This window comes from Equus caballus, chromosome 10, assembly GCF_041296265.1.
Source record: "Equus caballus isolate H_3958 breed thoroughbred chromosome 10, TB-T2T, whole genome shotgun sequence".
Lineage (NCBI taxonomy): Eukaryota > Metazoa > Chordata > Mammalia > Perissodactyla > Equidae > Equus > Equus caballus.
In genome coordinates, this window is record NC_091693.1 from 78082062 (window position 1) to 78103215 (window position 21154).

The 21154-nt window shown below is 37.3% G+C and overlaps 1 protein-coding gene across 50 annotated transcripts in view; it reads right to left on the reverse strand.

Annotated features, from left to right (window-relative positions):
• The window catches only part of TRDN (triadin), a 392671-nt gene that overhangs the window by 197208 nt on the left and 174309 nt on the right, over nucleotides 1-21154 (reverse strand). For all 50 annotated transcript variants that reach the window (XR_011422188.1, XR_011422177.1, XR_011422182.1 and 47 more), the window contains exons 11-12: nucleotides 19939-19998; nucleotides 19066-19125 (exon numbers count right to left, since the gene is read on the reverse strand). Coding sequence is in view for 31 of the 50 variants with exons in the window: in XM_070223715.1 (XP_070079816.1) it covers nucleotides 19066-19125; nucleotides 19939-19998 (120 nt within the window). In the remaining 19 variants the exon portion in view is untranslated. The remainder of the gene's footprint in view (nucleotides 1-19065; nucleotides 19126-19938; nucleotides 19999-21154) is intronic.

The window sequence follows — 21154 nt, forward strand, 5'->3', positions numbered from 1 at the left end:
TTGTCATAATGGGTAGGGTAAGTGTGACAGCTATTTCCCTGGTTTAGGAATACGAGCCAGCTGGCAAGGAAGGGTGGATGTTCACTCTATTGTCCTCCAGCAACTCAGTAGGAAAGAGACTAAAAAAATCGGTTTGTGCTCACATCATCAAATATGTCTTCAGCTGTTGTTTCACATATTGTGTGTGTTTGTGTGTGGGTGGTTAAACTAAGCAGCTGACAGACGTTATTTAATCAAGAAGTTGCTAAATCCAATCACAAAGTTTTTTTTTAAATGTTTAGATTTAGAGAGAGAAATTAAGGATCATCTACCCAAGTTTTCAACCTTCCTTTCTCCATGCTCCAACATAAGCAATGATGACAACATTCTTCCATCCCCAACTCTGGCACTCTAAAAGCAGTCATCATCAAAGAGAGCACCTCTTCACACAAGTCCAGCTCCCACTGTGGTACTTATTGGAATCGCATTTGGTTTGACCAAGTCTTTTCTCCCAAGGTACTCCTTCCCCCAGGCTTGACCTCAACCTCAACAGAGAACCACAGATGCTATTCCAACTCCTTGATTTATACAGAAAATGCAGAAGCCTGGAATGATGGATGACGGACTTGCTTAAGATCATGAAGCTCATGGCAGGATTAGACATCGCATTCAGGTTTCTAAATCCCAGTAGAGTATTCTGTTTTACTGCTCATAGCTACCTCCTTTATAGGCTTAATGAGTGTTTTCCTTACTGAGTGTTGTGGACCGAATGTATGTGTCCCCCCAAAATGCATATACTGAAGCCCTAACCCCCAATGTGTTGGTATTAAGAGATGGGGCCTTTGTGAGGTAATTAGGGTTAGAACAGGTCATGAAGATGAGGCCCCCGTCTGATAGGATTAGTGCTCTTACAAGAAGAGACATCAGAGAGCTTTCTCTCTCCATGGGCATGCACTAAGGAAAGGCCTTGTGAGCACAAAGTGAGATGGTGGCCACCTACAAGCCAAGAGAAGCCTCAGAAGGAAACATACCTTGCTGGGCACCTCCATCTGGCACCTGATAGCCTTCATAACTGTGAGAAATAAATTACTGTTGTTAAAGCCTTCCATTCTATGGTATTTTGTTATGGTAGCCCAAGCGGACTGATACACCTGGCAGCACATAATCCTTAAAGGACCATTTTTAAAATGCAGACCCGTAGGCCCCCTACCAAGAAAAATGAATTGTAATCTCTGAAGAAATGGCAGAATTTGATGCTCAACATACCTCATTTCTGGGAAAACGTAATTTTAAAAGCTGCCTCGATGGGGTATACAATTGTCTATACTGGATACCTTTGAGAACGAAAGGGAACATGATTATAATTATACCAATACAACAGATGCAAACTGATATGTAAGTCACCCTGACCTTGGGTGATCCTGAAGCACCTGCCACTTCCCAGCTGCTGATGATCACTGAAGTTTTGACCCTGACTTTGGAATCAGAGAGAACAGGGTTCCAGTAATAATTTCTTCTTATATAAGCACTAGGAAATTTCACTCTCAAAAGCAAATGAATAAGTGATCCTGTTTGCTCATCTGTGCAGTGTGGGTGGTAGTTGTCATCAGTTTATCTGTAGTACCTGAGCGGTTGAAATTTTATAAGTAGAAATGAATGTTGACATAAATGGGCAAAGCTCATTTAAAGGGGAACCCTGAAGTTTTAAGGAGATAATACAAGCAAAGTGATTGGAATATAATAGGTGGAAATACGTGTTAGTACCTCTGCCCTTATGGTTTTAATAGATAAAATAACAACTATGTCCAACAACCCAATTTCTATCTGTGATGCTTTTGGCTAAAAATAATTTTTAAGGCTTTATTATAGTTATAAGAAAACAAATGGTGTCCATAAAGTTTAGAAGTGGCTCTCCTTCTGCCATATAATAATGGCAAAGGATGGCAGCTCAGACACAAGCATCTTTTCAAGTCCTCTTTCTGGTTCGACTGTTTTCCTGGAAGAGATCCCACAACTTTTCTAACAGCAAAACTGTCTATTATTCTCTCAAAACAATTAACACAAAAACTTTTGAATTCAGTGAAGGTCAGAGGATTAATAGGTTTTATCTGCAATGTGTTTGAAAAGCCAATTAAGACTCCACATACACCAGAGGAGACTGGGAATTCAATATTTGGTTTTTCTCTACACGACCACAGTGAGCAATTTGGATAGAGAAAGACAAAGTAAATGTGAAAATTTCACTGACAGGAGGCAAATCCTTTTTAAAGGAAGTAAAACTGAAAATACTTCTCCTTTGATGGAAGATGCTTCCTTTATTTATTCAATGAGTGTATTCAGCATCTGCTTTATACTGGCATTATTCTAGGTGCTAGACATTCAGTGTTAAACAAAACAGATATGAACTCTCTTACTCTTTTTTTTTTTACCCTAGAGACAACCTGATTAACAAAGAAACCACATTGAAATTAATAAAAGAGAATTTTAATTGTTGTTAATAAATGGGAATAAGAAAATATTCAACTTAACTGGCCAACTTAAATGCTGACATGAAAATAAGTGTGTTCTAAAAGTCATCATGACAGGAAGGAATCCATTCCCTCTGATGCTTTTATAGTCATTGACTAATAACATTCTTCTTCTACTTAAAAGTGAGGAAACAGCAGAGATCTCAACATTTTCTGGGGAACTTTATCTGTTAAAACCCCATTTAAATAAATACTGATATGTTTCTTTCCCTTGCTCTGAGCCTCAGTTGCCATACACTGTCCCCTACAATGTTTTGAATGCAATGTGCCATACACTTTCCCCTACAATGTTTTGAAAGGCTGTCTCCTCCCAATACACCATGTTGGATCAGGTCCTGCTTACCACTCATCAGCCACCATTTTAATAGATTTGAACTCTATAGTATTGACCAAAATAGCTTTCTAACTAGTATTTCTCTCAGTCTCTCTCCTCTGACAAAATATTGGCAGGTTGATACTTTTGAGTATATGGGATCATGCCAATCCCTTGCTTTTACACCTTCAGTGGCTCCCCCTATCAGCCAAATGAAATGTAAATCACCTAGGAGTGCCTCTGAAGCTAATCACTACCAGCTATCTGTCCAGACAGGACCTAGCTTCCCAGTCTCATTCCTCACTCTTCCCATGCTGCTCTCTCTCTCCATGCTTTACCTGGACTTTTCTTCATCCTCTTTCCCCCTAATCTATGTTGTCCCTCTCAGGAGAGCTCAGCCACAGGGATGAACATTACTCAGTTCTGCCCACACATCTAGCATTTGACCCAAATTTGAGCAATCAGAATATTCCCTGGGAAAGTTACATGTTTTTCCTTGGCATTCAGTATTTATAGGCTATGTAAGCTTGAAGCTTACAAAACAAATCTTTCTACAAAGTGTAGAGAAATTACATGAGACTGTAGGTAAGCAGTAAACTGACGAGAGATGGTAAAGATAGATTAAGTGAAAAAACTATGGTAATATCCTTTATTTTTCCCCTTGTACTCCTAAAGAAAGTAATCCAATAAATCTTTCTTTTTTTAAAATTAGCTTGAATTGAACTGACCATGATGAATCAAAGATCTAAAATGTTCCCCACAAAATAGTAAGGACTCCAAATATTTTTAAAATATTGCTGAAGTCCCCATGCTCTTCACATAAAGAATGTAATGGCAAATCATTATTGCTCACAATTTACACAAGGAGTCATTTAAGATAAAACAGTTGAATAAAATTGTGCAAGACTTAGACCTAACAAAAGAAGCATATAACACTTTTAGTACTTACTAGCTAAGGCTAAATTCTAGATTAAAAGTCTCTCTAATTATCCTCTGTTTCTCTCAAAAGTGACAATTAGCATTTTTTACATTTTTAGACCTCCTAGGAGATTTTAAACCTTTCAGCATTTTAAACCTCCTGGATCTATAAAAGATACTGCAGATTATAATAGAAAGGATATGTGTTTTCAAGGGGCTGTTCGGGAAAGCAATAGCAAAAAGGTATGACATGAATAAATTATGGATCACCATGTAACAGAAAGGATAGCGGGCTCTTTCTAACTGCAATTACTAGAGAAGCGAATAAGTGTAACAGCAGTATGGGATGTTGTGTTATCTCTAATTTGTCTTAGGCTGACTCACTGTGTTTATTAATAGTTTGGAGAGATAAACATGTTGTTAATTTTATACCCCAGCTATAAAATGCCATCTTTTCAAATTAAAAGTCAAAGGCAAGTTTCAACTCCAAATAAAATTAAAAGAAGCATTTGGGTTTTGTCTTCTATTTTATTTACAAAATAAAACAAATGAGAGTCACCCTTGTTCATAGACATAAAAATAATTTAATTACATTAACAGTTTTCTAGCAAGAAAGTGCTGAATTGACAAATATAGTTCCCTTTCTAAGTCTGATTAAATAAATATATATATTCACTCTCTAAAGCAGGCTAGCATATAACAAGCATCTGTGTATAAATATCAGAGAAAAATTCTTTTTCTCTCATAAGAATTTATGCAGCAAGGTGAGATCCTTGATAAAAATTTATCTACCCCCATAACTTAATAGTTTTTAAATTACTATCAGTATTCTCAACCTGTACGGAGGTTTCATTTGGTAATGAGCATTTAGGTTGTAAATGACAGGATCCCAGCATAAACTGACTTGCACAAACAGAGGAATTAATTAGAAAATGAAACCTAATGACAGGAGGTCATAGGGATGGTTGTTTTCCAGGGATACCTGGATGCTAGCCTTGAAATACCACGAAAATCCTCGCTTCATCTCTTTCTCTGCTTCTACGTGTCAGCATTATTTTCAAGATTGGTTATCACAACAAAGACGTAAACGTGACCAATAACATTTCCTGGACTCACATTACCTAATTTCACCACCTTAGAAGAAGTGACCATCTTCCTTTTGTCCTTTTTAAAAAGTCCACAGACTCCCAACTTGGGTCGTGTGGCAGGTAGATCAGCGAGGACGACTTGAAGCCCCAGTGGAGCCATGCGATTGGAGTTCAAGAGAACCATACACTAAATAAGCAGGAGGAGAAGGCAAGAGAAGTACCAGAGGGAAAAGATTTAACTGTTTACTGCCAGTTTTTGTCAATACAGTCTTCCTCGGGCAAGAATATAAGAGTTTTAATTTATCATATTTATATACTCTACCTAACTAGATTCAATGGCACACAAGGGTACTTAATGCCTAGTATTACCAATGCATCAAACTGGAAGAAAACTGTCTCCCAGTCTGCAGTCCTTCCTGCTTTACCTCCCCTTCCCATTCCTAATTGGTTATTCTGGCCTACTTCTTTTGTGCTGACTTTCGCACATCCCTGCCTTCTTACCAAGGCTAAATCCTTTCACAGCAACCATTTTATAACAAAGTTGAAAGTATGGCTTTTTTCATATGCATTATATTTTTACAGTCTCTCTACACACAAGGAAGAATAACTCATACATTAATTAGCTTTCTGCCTGTGGTTTTATTAAAACCACTTGCCAGCTAAAGATCTCACACATCGATTATAGCTGTCATTTTGATAAAATTTGAGTGAAGCTAAAATTCAGTTGAAACAGCAAATTAAAATTTGCGCATACTTGTGAAACCCAAATGCTGAAACTATGGGAAATGGAAGGAATTTGTTCAAAAAGCAAATGATTAGAAATGGCAAGGATGAATGGTTAGAGACTCACATAATGACCTTCCTGCATGAGAAATGCTGCCCTGGAGTTATCTTCAGCCATCAGTTCACAGAGTGCCTTTTACAGCATGAGGGACACCTTAGATTTTACTCTGAGTGAGATGGAAGCCTCTGTAGAGGTGGAAACAGATGGAGGTGAGGTCTCCACCAACCTGGGTGTTTGAGCAGCTATGATAAGTAGAGCCCTTTTCCCCAGATGCAGCTTGAACAAGAAATAAACTTTGTCAAAGCTGATGAAATTTTTAGGGTTTTTTCTATTGTTATCGTTGTTGCTGTATATCCATAACTATAGAAGTAAGAGATGATGGTACCCAAAGTGGGGTAGTTCTTAAAGATAGTGAGAAAAGATCAGTTACAAAACATATTTCAAAGGTGAAGGTGGCAGAATTTAACAATAGGTTGAGGAGGAGAAATAAAGGAGTTAAGGATGACAATGGAGATTTGCGTCTAAGCACAAAAAAGGAATGAAGTGATAATTTATTGAGCAGAGGAAAAGAGCTGAAGATAGGAAACATATTCCAGGGTGTGTGTGTGTAAAGATTTCAGTTTGTTTTTGGAAACCCTATCAACTGGATACGTCTAATAGATGTTTAAATGGAGATGTGGAGCTGGTAAGTGGATATACAAGTGTGCAGTTTAGGGAAACATCAGAGATGGAGACATACATTTGGGACTCATTACCATGAAGATGGTATTAAAACTATGGGGCTGTACAAGCTCACACAGGAAGTGAGTACAGATAAAGAGAAGAGACATAGAATTCAGCCCTGGGGTGCTTCCACTTTTAGAGACCAAAAAGAAAGAGAGGAAGCCAGCAAAAAAAAGACCAAGAAAGAGTGACCAGACAGGTTAAAAGGAAAAATTATTGTTCAAGAGGCTGAATGAAGAAAGAGGGTTCAGCGGTCAAATGCTCTGAGAACCAAGAATTCACATTTTGATGCGGTAATGTGGATGTCAGTAGTGACCTCGACAAGAATTGGTTGGGCATAGGGTCAGCCAGGTGGCATACTGGTTAAGTTTGGGTACTCCACTTTGGTAGCCTGGTGTTTGCAGTTTTAGATCCTGGGCAAAGACTTAGCACTGCTCATCAAGCCAGGCTGTGGAGGCATCCCACATAAAGTAGAGGAAGATTGGCACAGATGTTAGCTCAGGGACAATCTTCCTCATGGGAAAAAAAAAAGAATTGTGTGAGGATGAAGGCCTGAGTACCATGGGTACATGAGAGACTGGAAGAAGAGTGTAGAAAGCTCATGAAGAGTTTAGCTCTAAAAGGGATCTGAGAAATGGGACAGTAACCCGAGAGGGACACGCCATCAACAGGACAGTTATATGCACATAAGAGATGTTATACACATTGTATGCTGCTGGGAGTGACCAGTAGAAGAAGTCAAACTGAATTTGCAGAGGAGAGAATTGCTGGAGCAACGTACCTGAGTTAGTAGAGGGGATGGCAGGTTGTGAGCAAGTGCAAACGTTGTTCCTGTAAGTGTGAACATTTTGACTATTGAATTGTGTTGTATTCAGCCACGAAGGCATAGGATAAAGGGGACAGACGCGGTCTGTCAGTGGATTCCATGGGCAGAGCTCCTGAGAGTTCTCTTCTAAGTTTTATTTTCTCAGGGAACTGGAAAACAAAGTGTTCAGCTGATAGAGAAGAAAGGTGAAATGTGAAGGAGGACTGACAAAAGGGGAATGGTGTGGAAACAGTAGTCTCAGAAAGGGGAGAATGAACGATTAGGACTTCAATTCGATAGATAATAGAATCATGGGACAGCATCATTTTAAAAGAGCATTTATTCAACAAATGTCCACTGAGCTCATGCAGCAAGGGAGGTTTAGTCAAACAATAATACGAAGTAGGATAAATTCCTAAGAACCTTAGTGAATATACAGATTTTTCAGGAGAAGTCCCAAGTATTTCATCATATTCTATTGATACACTTGTTTCACGTTTGATGCTGTGGTGTTTTTTTTTTTAATATGTCCTCTGATTTATATAACTTGAGAATAGACCAACTTCTATGTCAGCATAATGTCTTTCAGGACAATTTCTTTATTTTGGGGGGTGAGAATGGTTGGCCCTGAGCTAGCATCTGTGTCAATCTTCCTCTGTTTTCTATGTGGGATGCCGCCACAGTATGGCTTAATGAGCAGAGTGTAGGTGTGAGACTGGGATCTGAACCAGTGAACCACGGGCCGCTGAAGCAGAGCACATGAACTTAACCACTATGCTACCAAGCTGACACCTCAGGACAATTATTTTTATCTCCTTCTGCTTCTGATGTGTTTTAACATTAGCCTTTTCATTGTTTCTTTTTGACCTTGTATCCTAATATTAATATAGCTAACAGGATATGGGCAGTGACTAACATAAATGCGACCTTTTTTTTCCTGAGACTGAAATCATTTTTGAAAAAGAACACTTCTTTTAATTAGAGAAGTATTCTATGTACTTATTCTTGTCTCCTTTAGTTACTTATCATAGGCAGACTTCCTAAAACCTAGTCACAATTCTTATTTTCCAGCCCGAAAACCTTTCTTGTCTGAAAGTTTTTTCCCTGTCTTTTGTATCATAAGTAGTTATTGTACTGTCTCTCCTACTTTAAGCTTATTGTCATCGGGGTTTTCTTACTGAGATGTCTCAAGATATTTCTTTACCCTCAGGGCAATTAATTATTATTCCATGAGCGTAATATATTTTATTTACTTTTTTCATAGTGTCCTGGGTTTATGTCGACATCAATAAAACATGCTCTGATTAGGTTCTGAATAATGTTTTATGCTGTGGTAGACAGTCAGGCGAGAGAGTGTGAACTCAGGTTACATACAGTGAGCATTTGCTATGACCTGACTTCCTGGAATCAGCTTTTGACAAGGCGTTTTTTTTTTTTTTTTTTAAATTAATCAGCTAGGAGAATTTGACAAAGGCCAAATTTAAAATCATGATAACAAAATACTGTATTTCAAAAGTTAAATAATTTAGACATCAGTTTCATTTAGCCTAATGTCTAATTTTGGAAAAATGCAATCATATGAGTCTCCTTAAATTTAATATCATTCTTCTTATAGGATTTATCTCCAGAAATCCCAGAGGCATACCCACTCTCTTGTTGAAACACTTTGAATGGTAGACTACACTGACTGAAGATTCTCTATATAATCTTGAACACATTGTCTTCCTCTAACTTTGACCACAGAGTCCTAATTCTCAGAGGTAATAAAGAGTAATCTACACTTAAATAGGAGAGCACATCAAAGTCATGAACGTGGCTTTGATGTTCTCCCTGGTTTCTCCCTTCCGTATTAAACATGCACATCTCCAAAGTATCCTCTTCTGCACATAATCTGGTTTATTTCAAAAGATCTTTTCTAAAATGGAAGACTCGTATCCAAGCGAGATTCTAATACTACAAAGTACAGTGGAAGGATTCCACTCTTTACTCTCGGCACAATATTTTAATTAATGAAATCTGCAAGTGCATTTACTTTTGTTGGTCACACTATGTTATCCTATGTTAAGTTGCTTTTCTAAAATATTTAAGTATTCTCTTCATAGATGGCAGCTGGAAAACTTCTCCCTTACTGTATCCTGTAAATAAATTTAAAAAATTTAAATCACTTGTATTTCTGCCACCTAGAAATAACTTCCTGGAGAAAATTCTTAGGTTTTGAGTTTTTTCCCCATGTAGTAACTACTCCATTTTATTGTGGTTTTATTATCCTAATTTAGTTTCGAGGGAATCAAACCTCCCCCTCTTCCAATTTCATTCCAAATACCTTGAACAAGGTACATTTAATTCTGCTCAAGAGACAGGACCTATGGCCTAAGCTAAAACAATCAGATTATTCCTTCTCTCTCTACACAAAGGTTATTTCAGGAATGGGCCCATAAGGACCAATATGAATCACTTCAGGTTTTCTGTTTGAGCTCTCAGGAAGCCGACATTTTTTTTCTCATAGAACACTAAGAGAGGATGTACGGCAGGCAGCACCTGATATGATCAATTTGCAACCAGGTGGGCCAGTACCAAGAGAGCAGAGTCTAAAAACCAAGAGATAAACCTCATCCTGGTGATATCCTTTGACTCTGAGGTCAAGCTGAACTTGAAGACAGTTTACTCTGGAACTGTATTTGGATAAACCAATAAATTCCCTACTTTAGATGGTCTGCCACTTGTAAGAGTAAGTATCTTCAGTGATAAACCACTTAAAATTTTACGTGTTGCATTCTCTATCCTGCTTAAAAATAAGTTAGATCACCCAGGTCAAATGCCTTCTTCCATAAGTCTGTGGCATTCTTGTTTCAAATTTCTAATGGGCACCATCAGGAAAAAGAATTTCTAAACTCATACCTTGATCTGGGCTCGGGCTCTTCTATCTACCCTATTGTGGTACTTCTCACAGACCATTGTCAATGTCTGTTTCTTTGCCTGTTTTCTAAGGCCTTTGAGAACAAGTAGCATGTCTTTTACATTGACCTATCTCCAATATTTAGCAGATTTCCTTGCAGATATCATGCACTGATTAAATATATGTTAAGCGAATGAATGAAGGAAAGCATAATTTCTACAAGAAAAAAAAAGAATGAGATTCGTTATATCTTTATTTCTTTCTTCCAATTTTAAGTATTTCTGTAATATGATCTCAAGGGGATTGGAAAAAAAGAGAAATAAAAGAAAAAGGCGGTAAAGCAATCTACGATCGGCATTTCCTAGAGTTGGAAAAAAATGTTTGCAGGTTGCAAAAGACAGTGAAGCTTTATCGGATGGCCTTCCTCCTGCCTTTGCTCCATTACTAACTGGGGACCACGGCCAAGTGACTTAGCTGCTTCAATCCTGGGTTTCCCTTTCTACACGATGGGCATTAAGATACCTACCTCAACAGTTGTTGTAAGGATTGAATGTGAAAAGAGGAAATCAATTTAACTATTATTATTATTACTTTAAACTATTCTTGATAAAAACAATATACACTGGCACAATTTGCTAAGTTATTTTGAGAATCTGCTTTTGGTATCCCTAGAGAGTCTGGAATTGAGAGAAATACCATTTTTATGTTTTTTAAGCTTTACTTCCACTGAAAGAAAAGTCCTGTAGACTTTTAGGATATATAATTAAAAATATTTTACCAGACATTTTACATCTATAGACTTAAATGTGTATCTCCGATCACAAGGAAAACTCGGGGTACATTATTTCCCAATAAATTGGTCAAAATCTTACCACATTTCCTTGTTTCTTACTGACAGCTCACTTCCTGTACCACTGCACAGTCGTCCCATAAAATTTAATTTATGATCCTTGCAAGAAACTACTTTGTTTTAAGGTTAAGTTAAACTGTTTTGTTTTGTTTTTTCCAGAAAATAATTCACTCTGAATATAAAGTGCAATTAAAAACAATTTCTGGGCACCGGTCCCGAGCGGAGTGGTTAAGTTTGCATGCTCCGCTTTGGCGGCCCAGGGTTTCCCCTGTTCGGATCCTGGGCTCAAACATGGCACCTCCCATCAGGCCATGCTGAGGTGGCATCCCACATTACACAACTAGAAGGACCTACAACTGAAAAAGAGTATACAGCTATGTACCGGGGGGAGGATTGGAGGGGTAAAGGAAAAGTAAAATCTTAAAAAAAAAAAAAAAAAAAAAAAAATTTCTGTAGTATGAGTGCAGGAAATACTTAAAATTTGGATATGTCAGTGCATACTGAGGAGAAGTGTTTACAGTCTATTTACTGATCCTTCTTCATGTGTATTTCAATCCTCTCTGTTGTAAGTCCTTCACAAATTATAACACAACTCTCTCATACTCAAGTTTAGGGCTGATTTTGTTTCTGTGTTCAGTGGGAGGGTAGTCCTGATTCTCCATAAGAAGCATTGAAAAGATTAAAAATAGTCTCTTGTGTACTCATTCTTTTCTTCCAGGCCTAAATAGTTTTTAATATGAACTTTTTCCCTTTCTGAGCTTTAAAATGTATTTTAAATTATTTTTTCAACCAAAATGCCTTTATTTCATTTTTGCAATTGACCCAAACACACTTTTGTATTGGTCAAACCAAAAACTAGAATATGGAGGATTATCTCTATGGGGCCTGGAATTGGCCACCCCAAGATATGTCTCTTTGGCATGAGGATTATTTGGGGCTGATTACTTTTAAAAAACTGCAGACAGGAAAGCAACTGAAAAGTAGAGTTTACTTACCCTTTGTGAGAGACATTTACATTGTAAAGGAAATCTCCATCTGTAAAGGTGTCTCCCTCACTGTACCAGGAAGAAGGGGGATACCTTATCTCTAGAAGCTCCTATCAATACAGAATTTGAGGACTTAAATCTTCATAATAATCTTATTCCTGTTTATTGTGCTTGTCTGGTAATCTCCTGTAACTGACTCCCCCAACCCCTAACATCCTCTTTTGTCTTCAACTGAAGATGATATTTAAGGTGGGGGCTTCAGCCATTTTGGCGAGTTGCTCAGCTTGCCTGACCCTCTCCCATGTATACATGTTATAAAGCTTTGTTTAATTTTCTCCTGCTATTCTGTGTCATGTGAATTTAATTCATTCTCTGGCCAAAAGAACGCAGAAAGGGTAGAGGAAATGTCTTCCTCCCCTACATCTCCAAGATGCCACTGCATGTCGTGACGTTAATTCCCTCTCACCTCCTCTGAAGCAGTCTGGCTTCTATCTGGCTAACCCACATGTGATATATGAGGTCATCGAAGACCTCATATTAAGCAACAAGTCAGCTGACTTTCCCGAATCATTCCATTACCGAATCCCCACCCTCAAGAGAAGAAGCAACTATTATCTTACATGATTTCTATGATTAAAAACTCTTGAAAATATATTCTCTTGCCTTCAAAGCACGTCAAGCATTGTAAATGTTTTTAATACAGTCAAGCTGTCATCAGCTGATCCCAGACTTGCAACCTGACCTATCTGGAAACGAAAATCTGACTTGAAAGCAATCTACTGTGGCCCTGTAATTACAGAGCACCCTTAAGTCAAGGCTGGGGATTAGATCAACCCTTACTTGTGCTAGATTTCTAATTATTTACCTGTCTGAACAAATTTTTTAATAATTTCATCTAAAATGTACATTAATATAATTGCCTCAGTATCACCCAAAAATGTGTGAAGTATCTGTATTTTCTAATGATATTAACTGGTATATGACTACAAAATATGTAGAATCTTGAAAAAATTAATCTAGATTTTGAAGTGTCTAACAAATAATATTAAGCTGAGCCATTTGTTAAATATTGCCAAAATATGTATGTGCAAAATACAAAATTTGTATATAAGATAACTTTCTATAATCAAGTGCTTTTCAAACAGAGAAAGAGATGGGATGAGCATAAAAAGCTTTAATCTTCTCAAAATACAAGTCTGGAAAAGAGAAGATTGCTCTCTTTATTTTGCTGAGGAAGATTAGCCCTGAGCTAACATCCAGTACTAATCTTCCTTTTCATGTATGTGGGTTGCCACCACAGTATGGCACCTGACAGACAAGTGGTGTAGGTCCGCCCCTGGAAACCAAACCCGGGCAGCTGAAGCAGAGCATGCCAAACTTAACCACTAGGCCACTGAGACTGGCCCTAGAAGTTTGCTCTTTTAGACCGAAACTCAATTGTGAACACATGTAAAGCCATTATATATTATCTCGGCAATTATATCTGTGTAAAGAAATACTTCAAAGAAGTTACTTTCAATTACAAAAAAATTACATATAATTGTTACATATAAAATATGTAATTTATATGCATTACATATAAAATAATTATTTTAATTACCACAAATAATTTTGTGGTCTGTAATCTTCCATGTAAATTATTTTGAGCTCTCATAGCTAGAACAACCTGTTACAAAATATTCATAAAGTAAAACAGATGATATTCTATGTCTGGTAGGCTTAAAACTTAATGATACATCAAAAGCTATAAGCCTCTGTGAAGAATTCTTCGCAATTTCTCAATGACAAAAGCAGTTCTTATATAATAATCAAACAGCTAAAGGTTTTAGTTTCCACAGAATTTAATACCATTTCCCCATTCAGTAATTGAAAGTATTCTATGGAAATAAATATAATTGTGTCCTTCAAAACAGCACAAGCCTTAAGAGCTTTATACTGGATTAATCTTTTCTGGTTAATTTATCCCCACAAAGATATTTTAATGCAAAGTTCTAGTAGGATATTTTAACAGAATAAATGATTCTTTAAAAATATTGATAATTACATTTCATAGACTCACCTTTTGTCACTCAGTGAGCATCAAGGATGGTTTGGAAATATCTTTTTCTACAACTGAGCCTTTCAACTCAGAATGTATTTACTATTGGAGTTTTAGCTTTATCACAACAGCTGCCTAATTTTATACTGTATACCTTGCAAATGTATACCTCTCTTTGTAAGTCAATCTAGATGAATTCCTCTTTTAACTTGAAAACACCAGTGTTTTGGTATTGGAGTGTCTGTGGTGTTAGCGCCAAAAAGAGCAGATAATTTTTTCACCTGTGTGCTCATCAAACAATGAATTCTAAATTATCTCTTAGATTTCCATTTATACCTCATCCCTTTGAGCATCAATCTCTCACATTCTCTTTACATCCAACCAGCTCTAAATTCACCTTCCAAAGAAAAACTAAACAAAGCGAAAAAGACTCTTTACTCCTCATGCAGCCACCATTCAAAAAAAAAAAAATCACTACTTTCTTCTCCATTTTTGGACCTCCATTCCAGGCTGATTTTATCCCTTCACTCCAGAAACTGTTGCTTTTTCTTCCACCATGTTGCAACTTCTAAGTAACATTCACAAAGTTGTTAACTTCTTGCATCTTGAAACATCCATTTCTGAAATGTCTCTAATACCAACGTCTTTTGCTTTTCCTTTAACCTCTCTGGCAATTTCTTTCAGCCTCTATTGCTTTATTTTCCATTATCTAATCTCTAGATACTGGAATTCCCCAGGTCTTGATTCTGTATTCTATTCTTTTTCTTTTGACACAATCTCTCTGCGTAATCTCATCTGTTCCCAGGGCAATAACTATGATCTGTATGGATTACTGTACTTATAGCTTCATTTCAGAATCTCCTCTGAGTTCCAGATCCACATGTCTAATTGACTGTACAGAGTATATGGGCTGTGGAGCCACACTCCTGGGTTAAAATCCTGGCCCTGTCATTTATTATCTGTGTGACCTTGGGCAAGTCATTTAACCTCTCTGTGTTTTAGGTTCCTCAATTTTATCATGAGGATTATAATATTTTATTTCTTGATTTATTATAAAGATTGAGTGAGTTAGTATTTGTAAAGGGCTTAAAATAGTTTCTGATACAAATTTAAATGTGAGTCACAAACACCTGGAAAAGTAAACTCAAAAGTAAACTCCAGGGGCTGGCCCCGTGGCCGAGTGGTTAAGTTCGCGCACTCCGCTGCAGGCGGCCCAGTGTTTCGTCGGTTCGAATCCTGGGCGCGGACATGGCACTGCTCATCAGGCCACGCTGAGGCAGCGTCCCACATGCCACAACTAGAGGAACCCACAACGAAGAATACACAACTATGTACCGGGGGGCTTTGGGGAGAAAAAGGAAAAAATAAAATCAAAAAAAAAAAAAAAAAAAGTAAACTCCAGATTGTTTTCATCACAGCTGTTCCCCGTACAGGCTTCCTCTTCCCAATAAATGAGACCATTTTTGATTGGCTTACCTCTTCTCCGTCCTCCAAGCCATTATCCAAATGAGATTATACTTGTATTAAACATCAATCAGAATATTTTCTCCACTGCTAACACCCTTCAAGAGTTTCCCACTACGCTTTTAATAAATCCAAACACCTACACATGTCCCCACATATTCTGACCACTTGTATTTCCTATCATACAAAATCACACACACACACATACACACACACACCCCCCCCCCCCCCCCCCCCACATTCACACATCACACAAAGATAACAAAGATGCACCCATCAATGGCTGGATCCTTCCAATACCTCAGATTCCAATTTAAATATTGTCTCTGAGACACTCCTGCTCTAATAAGCTTATCTAAATAGATCCTGATCCCCACCCGTTGTTTTCTGCCATTGCCCCGAATTCCTCCATGTCTCTTACTCAAGTTGTACTTATGGACGTTACATCCCCTTATTCACTGTGTGCCTCCCTTATCAAATTGTCAGCTCCATTAGGGCAGGGCTTATGTCTGTCTATCCACCTCTGTGTCCTCAGTACCTATACAATGCTTGGTACACAGTAGACATTTCGTGAATATTTCCTGCAAGAATGAAAGAATGAATTTGTCCCGTTTTGGCAGCTTATTTCAGAAAAGATAGTCTAGTTTTTTCAGGATCCTTCTTATAGTTTATACTTCTATTCAGATAATTCTTGAAAAAAATCATGTTGCTACAGTTTAGTAAAGAACAATGTAAATTACACTGTATGCCCCTTTAAATTGCCAAATTTTATCATGTTGCTTGATTGAGTCATCTTTTTCACCTTTTGGGGGGATTCAAATATAGGTTTTGTCACTGTAAAATTCAGGCCTTCAAAAACCAGCTCTTATTATATGAATTTTATCTTTTAAAACATTTCTGAAAGTATCTTTGTTGTAGGCACCTCAAGTTTTCAGGTTATTCTCAATTTCTTTCATGATCTCTAGAAATTTTTACTACTTTATAATGCTTCAAACTGGCTGTTTTTAAACTATATTGCTCTCACATGAAAATATATTTGGGGAATTATTAAACTCTACAAAGAGACATGAGTTAAAAACCAGCACTAATTAGATTTCTGTCTGTCTGTCTGTCTCATATACACATACACACAGTTTGGGGGGTAAATGCTTGTAAACAAATAATTTGTGCATCTTTCCATCAGGAAGTTGAACTGATTTGTAAGAACCAATGGTTTTGTGTAATCAAAAGTAAAAATGACAGACAAACAAACAGAAAATTGGTTCCAAGAAGGACAAACTGGCTGTCAACCGTGGGTGAGCATCCCTTCCTGGGTGTGCCCAGCAATCAGCCAGGTTTTTGGTCTCTGCTTCAATGGACAAGCGCTGACCTCGCAGGAAGAGATATGGGCATAATCAGTTTTCTCGCCAGTGCTGCACAACCTCACTTTGACATGACTGCTGGGCTAATAACACAGGTCTCCCAGTAGCAGAGAAATATCAGATTTTCCCATCACTCACTGCACGTAAACACATTTTTGCTTTTCCCCTCAAAAACTAAAATTGAAACAAAACAACAACTGTGCATGCACCACTGAGTTTCGCCAAAAGTATTTTTTTCTGATTTCGCATTTGCACACTTATGACAAATACTTTGAAGGTTACAATTCAAAATTTTATTCTGCAAATACTTTGGTAAAACTGATGGCCCAGGAAGGAGAACCTTGTTACTCTTTAGCGCCCGATCACGTAATGGTCAGATACAGTGACCCAAGCAACCAGTTTCCCAGTATCATTCTATGGTCAGAATTGAGTTTTCCCTTTCTTATGATAAGATAGATATTTCACCAGAGAAATACAGAAAGTTTTAAATATAGAAAAATGAAAGTAGTTTCAATAATACAAAAAACTATAACAGTACACCCTTAGTAATAAAAATTCAAATGCAAAGTAATTGGCATCAACACCCAGATCCACGGAATATCTAGATCTCTCTTCCTGGACATTTCATGAGCCATACAATCATGCAACTCTGAATATTTTACTTGTTTTTTTTTTTTTTGCCCCAGATGTCAGGGACTTCCTGTAATTCCTATCTGCTACTTCCTAATATCTATCCAATATCTAGTTTGGTATCCTCTGGTCTCCTTTTTCAGGGTCCTTCTCCACCACCTTTTTTCCCCACATATGCTATTACTTCCTAGGAAGAGAAGGGTTTTCAGCAATGCTGTCCAGCTAGCCTGCTCTTGACAGGCAATGGCCTACCTTGAAGCTTTCTCTTGAACCTCTGCTTCGTGTAAGCTCACTGACTGACTCATTTTCTAGGGCATTATTTCCAGCTTAATATTACACAGGGAAGACCTGCAAATCTCATTCATTTTAAGTGTTAATAGCTGAGAAGAATACGTTCGTTACCCCAAACACACAGGCCCTAGGAGATTTGCATTTTAATAGAGGACAATTCCATCATACCTCAAAGAAATGAAATATCTTTAGTGGTGGAATTTCAAGCGTCACTGATACCAGTGGAGGAGACACATAGGGTGAAAACACTTATCATCAAACCATAACACTTGAGATGACCACCTTTGTCACCTAGAGTTAAGCTTAATCTGAATAGAAGCCAACATTCAGGTTTGAGCAAGATTAAAAGCAGAACTAAATTTAAAGCAAAACTCTAAGCTGTTGAACAATGCCATTTCTTAATGGGCTGCATTATTTGCTCTCAGCGTCTTCCCTTTGCAGGGTGATGTTCTTACAATATGTGGCTCCTCTCAAGTTCATTATGTCTTCACCAAGACTGCGTTAAGGCTCCCCTCAACTTTGTGAAACTTTAGGTAGACTTCTTCCTGGCTTTAGACTCCTGGTCTCCTTTTTCTTAGGGCACTCACTTTAGAAAACTTGTAAATTCTACAATTTACAGAAATTCTAAGTTTACAAGTCTTATAAATTGAATTGTAAATTCTTTCTCTGCTCCTTTGAGATATAAGTCTTTTTTTTTGGTGAGGAGGATTGCTGCTGACCTAACATCTGTGCCAATCTTCCTCTTCGTATGTGGGATGCCACCAGAGCATGGCTTGATGAGATGTGTGTAGATCCACACCCAGGATCTGCACCAGCAAACTCTGAGCCCAAGGAGAGCACGTGAACTTAACCGCTAAACCGCCAGGCAGGCCCTGAGATATAAATCTTTTTAAAAACCTCTTTCCAGTTTTACAATCCAGGAAAGTCTTTCTCAAGGATCTATCTAGGAGCCATCCTTCGAAATGCAATCATCAAGAAATATAGTACTTTTATCTCCCAGTCTCTATGGGAGAGTGGGAGCCTAACTCCCTTGGCTACCTTGCTCCAAATTATAAAACTACCCTCTTATCACGAAGATAGGAGAAAGTGTACTTTTCTTTTGAGTAAGGCCAACTAGCAAACACAGATGGCTTACAATCCCTCCACCCCATTCCAGCTCTTAAAAACCCTCCTGCTTTTTGTGTCAGTGGAATTGAATTCAGAATGAGTTCAAATCTCTCTCTCCTATTGGCAGTAACCTTGAATAAAGTCTTTCTTGCCTATTTAACTTTGTCCAACACAATTTTTGCTTTGGCAGTCTGTACATGGACAGATTTAAGTACCTATATCTAATTTGTGTACATTGCCCCAAGATTCGTTCATGAAAGAAACATTCTGAACATAATCTAAGGAAAGAAAGTAAGTATAATACCTTTTTTTTTCACGTCAATGGCAGTTTCCTTCTCAGTTTGCTTTTTGACATCTTCTTTTTCTGGTAGTAAAATGAGAGAATTAGAAGCCTCTCTGTTTAATTCTTATATATTTCAGGGCACACATAACTGCCGTTAAGACATGCCGTTCACCTTGTATAGAATAATCATGAATCAGAGCCATAAGCCATGTCAAATATGAGTGTACCAGCACCTTTGTAACAGAATAGTGGCTTTGGTGTGCTTTCTCTTCAGGATGGGAGCAAATTTTTGCTAAGGTCCAAAAAAATCTTTCATGACAGTGAAAACATTGAATGGCTTTATTAATTATGGTAGAATTCCATAGTTTTTCTAAGGTATCTTAAAAGGAATATATTGAATGTTTCCTAGGCTATCAGGCCTCTGCAATCATGTCAGAAGCTAGAAATTTCTGAGGCTCACTTGGAACTTCAGATGCACTGTTTGGAACCAACCCACCATAAAGAACAAAAAATAGCAACCAATCAACTAGGGGTTTTTTTGTATACATTAAATAATTTGCTCTTTTGATAGACGTTTTTTATTAAACTGAATGAATTGAACAGCAATCATCATATTCACATACAGAGTCAGTAAAGGACTGCCTTAGAGAGAATTAAGCACCAGTCTTAAGAAAGGAAAAAATAATCAGTAACAATTTTTTAAACTTTTTCAGCCTTGAATTTTCTTTTTAGAAATTTATAAATATCCACTTTATTTGGAATATTTATAAATCCCAAGAGTGATAATAAGAATAACAATAAAATTATTAAGGGAATTTCTTTTCTAGAAAACAATAGCTTTACCAGTAACGTTATAAATGGGTAACAACTGATCTATGTTTTTAAATTCCTTACCTTTCTTTTTGGTTTCAGAGGTCACATTCTTCTCATCTTTCTTCTTTTCCTCTTCTTTTTCTAAAGAAGAAATTTAAAACTCTTTCTTTAGGAAAAGTTAGTACAAAAGGAAAGCCAAGATTAAAATGAGGGATTATCGTTGAGTCGATTCTGCCTCCAGATAGTTTTGTGACCTTGAGCAAGTGATTTAATCTCACTAAGCCTTATTTTCCTCATTTGTAAAATAATAGTACTTCTCTCAAAGTTAGATAATGTTTACAAAGCACTGTACACAGTGCCTGGCTCACAGTAAACGCATAAAATTGTAGATTGCTAACATTGTTTACTAATAACGAACAAGTTTGAGCTTTCTGAACCAAACAATTGTTTGCCCAGTGCCTAGAGTAAGATGTTAATATGTGAAATTAAAATATAATTTCTGAGGAAAGATACTACAGGTAAGCTAAAAGAATTATTTTTTATTTTCTTTTTATATGTTCAGTTTCATCACAAATAATGCAGTAGGTCATTAACGACATCTATTTTGACTTGACTGTTTTTCAAATCTGCCTCTTGTCAACAGGCAATTGGAGCCTGGTGACATTTGTCTGGCAGTGTACTGGGGACATAACTGCCACTGCCCTTTCTGAGTGGTTGTATCATTTAGGGTGCTCAGACTATCTTTGCACCCAGAGGTTGCGGTAAGTCTGGATGCCACATAGAAGACTTTGTGGTGCCTGTAGAAATCTTCTTCATGGAAGATTTCTGTTTCAGAGATCTGAGAAAGCTGTGGTCTAAGGAGCAGAGGGAACCCCAAGTACTGTCCAGCCATAGCCACGAAACACTTGGACATTCCGGGATGTTTTTCTGGTAAGTGTATTCATTTCAAATAGCAAAGTCATGTAACAGTCCAGAGTTGTTGAAATGGAATTTTCAGTGCTTTTAGTTTGAGGCAGTTAAAAGTACGGTTAACGTTAGAAATTGACTGAGTTTTATCTTCAGTTAGTAGTGTTATTATCTTATATTTGAAATACCTTTCTCTTTGTCATTTGTCTCTGGTCTCATGTATGGATGCCAAGCACACAAAGATTTTCATTGGCCAGAACTATTATGAGATTGTTACTTTGCTGAAGAAATTCAACGTGTAGTTCTAGTAAGAATGCTTACGTTGGCTACTAATAACTGCATCTTATTAAATATAGGAATTAATTCATCCCCTTAGGTATAGGAATTTTTT